This window comes from Pseudorasbora parva, chromosome 12 (assembly GCF_024679245.1).
Source record: "Pseudorasbora parva isolate DD20220531a chromosome 12, ASM2467924v1, whole genome shotgun sequence".
NCBI lineage: Eukaryota > Metazoa > Chordata > Actinopteri > Cypriniformes > Gobionidae > Pseudorasbora > Pseudorasbora parva.
In genome coordinates, this window is record NC_090183.1 from 41,890,579 (window position 1) to 41,902,891 (window position 12,313).

Here is a 12,313-nt window from a genome sequence, read left to right on the forward strand (position 1 = left end):
TTGTGTATTCCTTGTCACAGTGTGTGTGTGTGTGTGTGTGCGTGAGTGTGTGCGTGTGCGTGTGAGTGTGAGTGTGTGTGTGTGTGTGAGAGAGAGAGACTTTGAGAGACTGTGAGAGAGTGAGTGTGTGTGTGTCTGTGTGTGTGTTTGTTTTTGGGAGATGGGTGGAGTCTTATCAATAACAATCTGTGTTGCAAAATTTAGTTCCAGTGCTACACTGGGAGGTCATTTTGTGAAGTGTGAATGGCCCCATCAAGTGTATTCGCACCCATCTCCATCATTCCAGGTTGTTCTGACAATTCCATTGTTCTGGCTCTGATGGGGGTGTTAGCCCCATCTTGGTGTCCATCCTACAAGGAATTGCAGTTGTAAACCTGAGACAAAAATAATGCAGAGAATCACAGTTAATTCTGACATTATCAACAGCTTCAGTCAGGTGTGGACTTATTTGGATGGCACTATTATGCCTGTTGCAATTTTCATCCTAGCTGTCACATGAAACAGAGTTTCATCGGCCAGGTCTGAATTGTTGCTGTTGTTTTAGTAAAGTGTGTGACACCTTAAAACTGTTCTTACAGTCGAGCCTTCACAGTCTGCTGTGAGCATTAGAGACCCCAGTTCTGCTGGAGAATTTTTCTGAATTAATCAGAGCTTTTATCGCTCATATTGTCATGAATTCTGATGGGTTGGTTCCCATGGCTTTATTTCCAGTTGCTCTCTTTACAGTCAGATCTGTGGGCAGAAATTGATTCACCTGTTTTGGTGTTGTCTGCATTGAATTTTGTTTTACGGTGTCGCACACACATTTGATTATTTGAGGTCTCTGTGACCTGTAAAAAAATTGAGGTACTTCTGTGGTGAAGGGTGAATTGGTTTGCTATTATCAGTGCCACACATATAGCTGTGTTCTTGTAAAGGCAAAAGATAACAGCACAACCCCTCCCTTTTGGCACTGGGAATTGAACCAATGCAACACAAGATTAAAATCGAATACATTTCTTTATGCATTACCTCAATATTTTATCTGACTCAATAATGTAAACGTTTTAATTATTTCTAATACTTTATAAATATGAATAAATGTCTGATTATTCTGCTTAACTCTTTACTTTATTGAAATCATTCATTAGGTTCTTAGAGTCACAGGGTCTTCGCACTTTCCAGTATGCGGGCCCATAATCACAAACTTATCAGTCTTGGTCAAGTAGACAGAGGTTAAATCTTTTATATTGAGTTATAGTCAGTAAACTAAGATTCCGATAACATGAGTATTCACAAACTCGTCAGTCTTGGTCGTCAGTAGAGGCCATACGACTGATATCTTGGACGCCCGTGCTACACGTTGATCATTCCAAGATATTTTTGTTCAGTCCCCTTGGGTTTGAATTCTCGTAATTAATGCAAACTGCTTTCAATCAGAGGCCCATGACCATCATGTTACCTCTGAATGGCCTATTTTCTGACAGGAACTGCAAAACCTGTTCTCTTTGCCATAGGTTTGATTGCTTTGTTCTCCTGGAGTTTGAGGATTTTCATGACTCTCTAATGCTTGAGCACCATGCGGTCTGGTACATGACTCTGGGCTATTGCAGTGCTGCATCACCTTAAGAACTGAAATAGGCACACTTCCTCGAGTTGCACATGCATTTTCTGAACTAAACATTTCAGATTCATTAGAGCAAGTCACCTCATCTAAGAAATGAACATGCTTTTTAGTCCCATCACTGTTAAGCGTTTTGGGAGGCATGAACTTTTTAGCTACTAGTTCAGCCTTGAGATCTGCAATGGTCTCCTCTTGATTTTTACACTTCTCAGTCAGGGCTAACAGCTCAGTTAGTAATTTATTTAGCTGTGTTTGAAGATCTTGAATCTTTGCCTTAGACTTTTCTGCTTCTGTGTTTTTAGAATCCACTTCTTTACATCTAGCATCTAGACTTAATGATTGAAATGGTTCCACATTACGTAGACTTTTACAATCTCTGAAGTTTAAAGTCTCAGTTTTTGCAGCAGGTTTTGACTTCTTTTGGAGTTTGTCATTACACTTTGTGCGAGTCTTTACCGGGCATTGTTCTTTTGGCTCATCGTGCCTTAACACAGGAGCTCGGTTACGAGTTTCTCTCTGTGGCTTGTATGTTAATGCGGCATCATCATCATTTTGATTCTCAAGATCACAAATGTCATCCAGTGCTGCTTGTTTAACTGCGGCTACTGGAAATCCTACATTATCGCAACAGTCTTCGAGAGCAGATATGTAGTTATTGCCGGTTTGCAGTTTTCTTTGGAGCTGATCGATTTTTGTTGCCATTTCTTCGCGCTGTCTAGCCCACCCTCGTTGCTCGTATTCTGCCGCTTCGACTTTTGCTCTTAACTTTTGTAATTCGTCCGATCGCAATCTTTCAATTTCTTTGATATTTGTTATCGTTCGTTCATTCTCGGCCATTGTTTTGAGGTCGTTACGACGAAGCAAATAAACAATTGCAGCGGGAATTCTCTTGTATTTTGATTTTGATTTTAGTTGCGCGCCCTTAGCAGAATACCAGGATATAATTTCATTATTGGTCCACTTCATGTTAAATCCTTTGTCGCTTAATTGAAAGAGGAGATCTTGTAGTTGTACGCCTAGTATTCCCATAATTTCCTCATCTACACTACAGCTGTGCTGTCCCTGGAAAGTCATGTTTCACGTCTAATTCTTACACAATATCGGATTTCTACGGTTCCGATCTATAGTGGGTATACCGACCCGTTCTATAAATGTGTCTATATGTGTGAGTTGCAGATAAACTTTCCCTCAACAGTTCTAAAAGGCAATGAAAATGTACTTACCACAGCAGTTGAAGAAAGAGAAGCTCAAACCTCTTGTTGGTTTTTAAAATCCAATACTTCACTGAAAAGACGTTGCTCGTAAGAGAGTTGCAACATCACGTCGCCGGGTCACCAAATTGTAAGGCCGCCCAAATCGTCCCAATGGAGGCCAACGATGGGCGGGTGAAGGTCGCTGCGCGTTCGTCTTTTCAGCGGGGAAAAGGGGATTTTATTCCAATTCCTCGTTAATCTGACTCCATTTAATTATAATTTAGAATTTGGGTTAGAATGCCAATTGGTTATTTGGTCATTTATATTTAATAGTTTAACTACACATTTAATTATTCCGTTTAACCCTTTGTTGAAATTATGTCCGTTCATAACCTGAATAATTCCAGAGCAAGTCAGAATCAATCAGAGTATAACAATTTATTAACAATCAGGTAAATGTATAACGCCAATTACATAATCAATTCAAAGGTATACTTCACATCAAATACCCTAAAGTAAAGAATGAGATGTATACCGGACTTATCAAGGTTACATAATGCTGCATGGGTTAAAACGTCCAGCATTACGGGCTGACCTGAGTACAGTATCGAGCCCTGAGCTCTTTGCAACATTTCCTTAAATACCCAAAACCAGATACATACCCAGAACCATTTGAAACTCTTTCAAATGGAATCACCAGTTAACAATAGGAATTTGCATTGATCAGGTCCTATAGACCTGATTAGAAGAGAGGCCAAATGGCTGAAAGCCACACCCACCATACACCAAGGAAAGATATCTTTAAACCCTTAAAACATTTATGATGTTCTAGTTTACTTCTGTGGAGTAGAGATATTTGTACCAGTCGCACTGAGACATTTCAAATGATATCAAACACATATGATACTCGATCGTGTGGATTGACATTGTAATATAGAGATTCTAGATGCATTTTCAGTGATCTCAGCATGAGAGAGGGAATGAATTGGGGGAGAGGGAGTCAATAGGGAAAGATGTAGATTAGCTGATAGTGAGGTGAGACTTGCGTCTCCAGTGGTGTGTGAGGGACAGTTCAGATGTTAATTTCCTTATTTTCTCAGAGAGTCTTTGTTCTTCATTCAGACATTTCGGCATATACTAGTTTTTTCAGTCTTACAGGTACATTCTGAAAGGGATTGTTTAATAGTGAGTCATATGTGAACTTTTCTGTCGATGTGTCACAGGAAATCTGTTTGTGTGAGCTTGACTTGTATCCGTAGGCAGTTCTGTCTGTGTGATCCAAATTTTTGTCCCTGTTATAAGTGTTAGCCCTTTCTGCAGACACGTTTTTTTTCTGTACACATCCTGGATTCTCTGTGTAAAGCTACAGGGAATCAGTCATCAGAAACACAGACCTTTTTGTTTTGTTGGTTTTGAACGGAAGGTCAAAAAAACGTTAACTAATACATTAAAAAATATATTTGAAAATATATAAATGCTTTGCCTTGGAAACTTAAAGAAATAAAGTTTATGATGAAGAACTAACATGACTGAAACCGAAATAAAAATTAGCCAATATAAAAAATTATATAAACTACTATTAAAATGAAATTATAAAGGTATAAAAATAGTACTGAATTTCTTTTAAAGGAACACTTGAAGACAGCGATTATTGATAAAACAATCAGTAGCTATAATCATTTTCGGTTTCCGTGAAATGAGCAACATTGACTGTTGATGAGGTGATGTGGCTAAAATGAGAGTGAAGATATTGGCATACACTTGACCCGTCTCCTGTGAGATACTGTGGTTTACATATCCAAGAGATAATTTTGTAACAACATTTATTAATCTGAGACCTTTGAGAGTTTTCCTAATAACTTAACTCATTTGAAAACTCAGAGCCTCTTTAGGGTCTCATGGACGTTTTTAAATTGCTCTCATTATTCCGTGTTGATTCCAATGTTTTGGGATTTCTCTCCATGGTGAGATGCCTGGTCCTTGTCAATATGTACAATAGTCTAACTCACACAGTTTTCTTTTGACTGGTATTTGAATTAGTGACAAGCTAGTTTTTAAGTCTTCCCTGGTGTGTTTTATCACAGGGGATACCCAATGAATTTCCCTTAATGGGTTTTTGACTTTTATCCAGTCCTATGAGACGAGCCTCACGTCTCCACCTGTTCTCAGACATCACTGTCAGTCTGGGAAGGTGTGATGGTTTGCTTAGTTGTTTGTCACGTTTTTTTTGTGTGTGTGTGTGTGTGTGTTTTTTTGACTAGCTCAAAAAGCAACAACTTCAAGCTCTGAATCCCTCATGAATCTGTTGAATAAACTCTACCTTTGTCAAGTCCTTTATACAGTAAATGTCCACTTCCACATTGTCTGAAGACTACACACTCGTATTCCTTCCGTCCATCCATCCATCCTACACTCGCTTAAAGGGATCCCATGGTGTTGAGATTTGTATGGCTTAATATAACATAAACAATGTCTCTTACTGAAATATGTAGTAGAAAACCCATGAAAGATCTACGTTATTTAAAAAATCGGTTTTATATTTGGACCATGGGCAGCGCCATTTTGTTTGCGTTCTAGGTTGATGACGTAGAATGGTTGCACTACTCAATCAGCTGGCGCTACCCGTAGCTAATTTTACCACAACGCAACTCGAAAATTGTTTCAGAGTTAAACAAAACCAATTAATTGCTTTGTAATGGTACTTAAAACACACTCAAACATACATGTGCACACAAACTCACCTACACAAGTCACAAACAGATTGGCGGGCGCGCACACACACCTGACAGACTGCTCTGTCTCAATCGAGATGTTGGGCTGCTCAGTCTCCACGACAGGGGCTGAATCTGAAATCGACCCCCTATACCCTGAAATAGGGTATTATTTGAAGGGACGGCCATTTGTAGTGTTGTCCGACACCATAGTGGACATGTTTGAGTGCATTCATTCAGTCTCACGTTGCACCGCAATAACGAGTGTACAGCCGATTTACAAACAGCTGTCCGACTTCACGCACTCGTCTTCATTCACTCCTTCAAGTTGTATTAGTGAACAAAAGTAGGGAATGTTATTTGTGTCTTAAAAATGGAAGTTTAAAGATTGAGGTTAATTCACTGAGCTTGTGCTCAAACTTTAATGCACAAACCAATCCCATGCATCATCACCAAAACATCCTGCCTCTCTTCCTCACGTTCCCCTATCCCATCGTCCTACCTAGATATTTCCCTCTGCTGGATACATTAGGCATTACAGTTAATCTACTGCATATCAACAGTCTATCTATGATATCAACACAGGGAATAGTGATTGAGGGTTATGTATGCGCGCACGCAGTGCGTGTGTGTGTGTGTTCGCGCCGATCTGTTGGGGTGTGTGTGAGTCTGTAAGAGAGAGAGTTTGTGTGCACATGTATGTTTGAGTGTGTTTTAAGTACAATTACAAAGCAATTCATTGGTTTTGTTTAACTCTGAAACAATTTTCGAGTTGCCTTGTGGTAAAAATAGCTACGGGTAACGCCAGCTGATTGAGGAGTGCAACCATTCTATGTCACCAACCTAGAACGCAAACAAAATGGCGCCGCCCATGGTCCAAATATAAAATCGATTTTTTTAAATAACGTAGACCTTTTAATGGGTTTTCTACTACATAATTCAGTAAGAGACATCATTTATGTTATATTAAGCCATACAAGTCTCAACACCAGGGGATCCCTTTAAGTTAGTTACTTAAACACTTTCTTGCATATACACTTGCTTACTTGTATGCTTGATTACTTACTTACACATTCGCTTACACTTATTTATACACTTGATCACGTAAAAACTTTATGAAGAGCTCAGTAATTGGGATTTTTTTTTAACATAGTTGAATATTTCTTTAATTACAGATCACATCAGTAAAGGCACCAGAAAAATTCCGTTTGAATGTGGTTTAATATGGTTAATCAGTTACAGTTTATAATGATCCTGTTGTGATCATATCAAATTACTTGTTGATTATACTTATTAATACCCTGTCGTGACTCAGAATCTTTGCTTAAGTATGTCTCTCTAAACCATTAGTGTTGTCTGGATTTCCTCACATTTTCTCCCTCTCTCCATTTAGGCTTCATAGTTTTTGCCGAGGGACTTCCGAGGTCATGTTTCATAATTAATGGAGTTGTTCTGCTTTTTATCTCCAGGGATCTAGTTAATTAGGCAGATGAATGATTGTCTGCAGTCAGGTGTTTTGTTTGAATTCATATGGCCTAGGGCAGCGTTTTTCTGCGTTTCTCCTGCATCCAGACGACAGCCCTGAAGATGACCACTCAAGCTGTGACCACACCAGCTCAGTGTGATTAGAAATAGGTCTCTTCTAAGAACACAAGAAAGAACAGTATGTGCAGACAAGCTCATGCAATTTGTGTAAAAGACAGAAGTTGTGCCAAATATGGTTGCTTTCAAAACAAAAAAGTAGATCCAGAAAGACCTTTCTGTACGTGAACAGTCCTCTTCTTTCTACATTGCATATTAGAGATTTCGGATCAACAGTGTGTATATCTGAGAGCGTAAAGGAGCTAATGTTATGTAATATTATCAGGTAAATCGCATTAACTGGCCAGATATAATCAAATTTCATATTGCATTGGTTGTTTCGTAATGTTTGTATTGTAACTTTCCAACCATCTTCAGGGGTACGTTTTTCCATGTTCTGCAAATTTTAGCATCACATAAAGATCTTCTTTGTTAAAGAAAGGATGCTCTTGTGCTATAATAATTATTAAATCCCTTGCTCTGTGTCAGTAGTGATCTGCCAGAACAAACTGTCAATCACAGCCAGCATGGAGTCGCCTATTTTCTTGTTAAAGGAACACGCCACCATTTTTAGAAATAGGGGTCATTCAACTTCTTTCCTACATTTAGATATGTGGGCAAATGCATTTTAATCTCAGTGCATGCATTGTTTTAGTTTGGCAGGGTCGCTGCTAGCTTAGCATAGCATAATAAATGGAATCCTATGGTGGCAGCTAGCATGTCCAGAGGAAAAGTGATCTAAAGAAAAAACACCCACCTAATTACTTATTGTGGCCTGCGTATTCACAACGAGTACAAATAGCGATGCAGATTAAGACTAGGCAATTTCCTATGCAGATATTGACTTGGAATGATATTATGGGGAAGCACAGGTGAAGCACTGCTACTTTAGGTGCAGAGATATCACGGCTCTCATCCTCGCGTCCTCTGGCTGTTGAACGATACGTGTTGAGTGATATCTCTGCGTCTAAATTAGCAGTACACTGTATTGTAGCACTATATTGTTCCTTTAAGACCAAGAACACTTCATTCTTAGACTATATAGTCTCTAGCTTTTAGACAGGCACCAAAAATCATATATATATATATATATATAAAATGATTTTTGGCATATAGTTGAATATGCCAAAAATTATATATAATATAATAAATTATATATATATATATAATTTTTGTTTTTGGCATATCCAACTCAAATCGGTTAATTTGATTGCAGGTTGAACATCGGAAAATAACTCAGGAAATGCATTTTTAAATTCATATTTACACAACGTCATTTTCAACTAAAACCTTCTTTTTTTTTATGTGTTTGCCGTTCATTTACACAGCAACTGGGTTTTGAGGCCTGAAAAAGTGCACGTTTTTTAAAACTATCTCCATGTAAACTACAAAAATGTGGACTGTGACGTCAAAGGGTAATAAATGCCGTAAAAATATCGCTTGACATTAGTTCGCTAGTTAGTACATGAAATAATGTTAATAAATGAGAACTTATTGTTAAGTGTTAATATTAACAATGGTAAAATGTAATATACATGTTTTCTATTGTAATATATGTATTGATGTGGTGGCAAAGCTGAATGGTGTGAAGTTGAACTGACACTTTGACTTTCTCCACATCTTGGGTCAAGGGTAGTAACAGCTATGTGTGAGAAATCTGAATATATGCACAGTGCACATTTCTTTTAGTAATATTGCTAATTTGAACTGTACAAATAAAGTCATGTCAAGACTCATTTAAGCCCTCTTCCTCTGTGGATGAGTGTGAAAATACCCCCTCGATGCTGCTAGTGAAATACCGTTCTTTAAAGTGTAGTCGGAAAGATTGGGACTGACAAATCAGGACATTCTCAATCTGTCTCAGCCGTCTGTTTTCAGTTTGCAATATCAACTGCGCTTGATTGCCATAATGGCACACAAAACCAGAGTGAGGTTTTTTAACTCGCGGGGGAGTTGGCGTGCACCTTCTGTGAGCTCGGCAGTAGTAGCCACATCTAAGAGGGCCTTTGAAATTAAGAGATCATTTGTTTTTAATGAAACTTAGCGGCAGTTTTCCTAAATCACGCGCACATTCTTCCCAATGTAAAAAAGACTCTTTTGAATCCGAATGGGGTCTTTTAAAAAGGGTGATGGGGGTGAAATCGGCCTTCAATACTGATTTCAACCGTGCCAGAGCCCTCGCACGCCAGGCATAAGAAAGTGATCATTGTAAATCATGGTAACAGCTCTAAATTAGCTTTTGCTCGTTGGAATGACATCAAATAACATGGCCTTCTTTGGATGGTGCTGATGGGGTTGTAGACGTGAACTTCCTCACACCTGGTTTGAGTTAAAGGCTGAACGTGTTATTAACGTGAAAAACACTGTTTTAGGAGCTGTAAGAAAAATTGCCCTTCTGGGGTCACTGAAGTTTTATCAGCAACATTTGTAGTGGGATTATGTGAAGGGAATAGCTAAGTCTCTTTGTTTTCCTGAGTAATGTCATTCTGTGACATGTGTGCTCTACACCCAAATGTTTTATCATTTTTGGGGCCAGATTTACAAATGTGTGTGCAATTCCAAAAAAGCACTGATAGTAAAGTTCTACGTGTGGTCCTCTGACGAGGCACAAATGAAAGAACACAGACACAGCCGGATCATTTCATAAAGACCGACACAATCTACCAAGAGCAGCGCAAATTAGCATCTGGTTTAAGATGTACTTTTTTGGGGTGGTAAGTAATGGCGAAACACCAGTAAATTGACGAACGCAAACCTTAGTAAATAACCTTGCGTGACTGATTTAAATACTCTCCTCCCATAAATTTTCATCTGAAAGGGAAACTCCTACAAATGCATATGTGATAAGATCAACCGCTAAAATAACCCTGTCTATGCCTTTTCAGTGCTAATGTTTTTACTCTGTGTCTTCAGTAAATCCTGACACTAGATTTTTATTGCCAAAAGATGGTTTGCTCTGGCACAAGCTGTTAGTAAATCTGGCCCTTGGACTGTTGAGAAGCCTGTGTGCTGGAAATTTAAATATTATGCAGTTTCTTATTCCTTAAAAATACAAACATTTTGGAGCCATAGCCTAGCACTTGATGCTCAAGAAGGCATCTCAAGTTCAAACCTGGCTCAGATAATTTCCAATCCAGTTCCTTTTTCGTCCCCCCAACATTTCCTGTCCTCTTATGACTATCCTGCTTAATAAAATAAGGAAAACTCTAAAGAAATGTTTAAGTATGTCTTTGTCCTTGTGTTTGTCTTTACAGTGATGCTGCAACCGTTCGATTATGATCCGAATGAGAAAAGCAAACACAAGTTCATGGTACAGTCTCTGCTGGCCCCGGCTGACATGACTGACACTGAGGGAGTGGTGAGTACTGATCTGTGCCACCTGCTTTCATATAGTATTTATATTTGATTTGTTTCAATTAGGGATGCACCGATATGTAAATGTTAGCCAGTACGGATAATTATTTATATTCGAAAGCCGAGACACTATATATTGGCCGATAAATCAAATTTGTATTAAACATTTTTTTTTAAATCCATGTCCCAAGCACACAATTAAAATGTTCTTATTATAATATTAAGCAGCCTATATGACAGACTTGAGCTGCACTGAACTGTATTTTCCTTTTTTGAAGTGATTCCAATAATTTTTCAAGCAATTCAAAACCATTAAGAAGTGTCCAAGCTGAAGGAAATTATCCAATATTTATCATCTTAAATACAGCTGCCAAATTTCTTATTGGGTCAATAACTATAACATTAAAAATTAACATACGGTATATTGGCTGATTTTTTTTTTTTTAGTTAACAGTAGCAACACACAACCGTCTTTTGCATTATTTTATACGTTTTTAAATATACAGATGTCATAGAAACCGTGCGCAGTAATATTGTGATAACCCCCAGTATAGATCAACAACATGCTACAAGTGGTGTGAGTTTGCTGTTCAAATAATACAAGCAAAATGCTAAGACCCTTTCTAAAATGGACCATACTGGACAATTGTGTGCATGTGCAGATGTAACAGTAAATGGGTTATGAAAACGTCAGGACAGAGAAGCAGGAAAAAAAATGTAGAGCAGAGATCTGGCTACTTATTAACTGTCCTGAACTATTTCCAATTTTTCTGTTGATGGCTCCAAAGCTTGACTCCAAAACCGAGGGAGCTGCCTTGCCGTCTGCTGTCTACATAGGCAGATACTGTGTAAGATCCTAGAGCTCACAAATGACTGCTTTGAAACTCTCTTCATGGGCAACTTAATGCATAACGTCCACAATTGGCTCAGCTGGCATGTGGCCAGTTAACGGATCAATACTGTTACCAGCATTAGAAATACACAGCATGTAAATATTTTAGTAAATTGTGCATTTTAAATTTTTCTGAGATATTCTTTGGGGAAATCTTCCATGGTAGGAAGGAGCCTATGATGTCTAGAAATGCTGTGTATCTAAGCAGGTCGCTAGGGTTTGTAAAGCCCTCATGGGCTATTTATTTGGTGTGTAATCATATGTAGGCACTTGTTTACACATATTGATGTTGTTGTTGTTGTTGTTCTCTCCTGCAGTGGAAGGATGCCAAGCCCGAGGATCTGATGGACTCCAAGCTGAGATGTGTCTTTGAGATGCCCGCTGAAAATGAGAAAACAGTGAGTGGATGGGCTTTTATGTTTTTCCTCATGTTAGCTCAGTGTGTGAAATGACAATGACAGCATGCATGAATACATTTGTCACTCTCTCCTAAAGATATTAAGTAAAACAGATTTTTGGCTCTTCTGGTTTTTTGGGATGTTTTTGCTTATGATTCCGTCTCTCTCTGTGTGTGAACCTGATTCTGGCCACAGCATGAAATGGAAAGCAATAAGATATCCGCCAGTCTCTCAAAGTCGGAGTCATCCACATTGTCTATGAAGTCCATGGCCTCCAGTATGGATGATGGAGAGGTGAAGAAGCTCATGGAGGAATGTAAAAGACTGCAGACGGAGGTGCAGCGGCTACGAGAGGAGAACAAACAGATAAGGGTGAGTGTTTGCTAATTGAAATAATTCAAGGCAATGAATAAGACACTCAAATTAGACTGAATACAATAGAAGATTGAAAGTGGCATTTAAGGGTGCTCTTACTCTAAATACTGTCTTAAATTTGTCTGGCTGTCAGCAGACCAAGCTCAATTTAAGACTGAACATTGGTCTGAGGAGTCTGCTCTGTATTTTCGACTGCACAAGAGGCG

The 12,313-nt window shown here is 38.6% G+C and overlaps 1 protein-coding gene across 2 annotated transcripts in view; it reads left to right on the plus strand.

Moving 5' to 3' along the window:
- Nucleotides 1-12,313, plus strand: part of vapb (VAMP (vesicle-associated membrane protein)-associated protein B and C) — a 28,468-nt gene that overhangs the window by 15,058 nt on the left and 1,097 nt on the right. For both annotated transcript variants that reach the window (XM_067460355.1, XM_067460356.1), the window contains exons 3-5: nt 10,343-10,446; nt 11,652-11,732; nt 11,928-12,104. In XM_067460355.1, the coding sequence (XP_067316456.1) occupies nt 10,343-10,446; nt 11,652-11,732; nt 11,928-12,104 (362 nt within the window). The remainder of the gene's footprint in view (nt 1-10,342; nt 10,447-11,651; nt 11,733-11,927; nt 12,105-12,313) is intronic.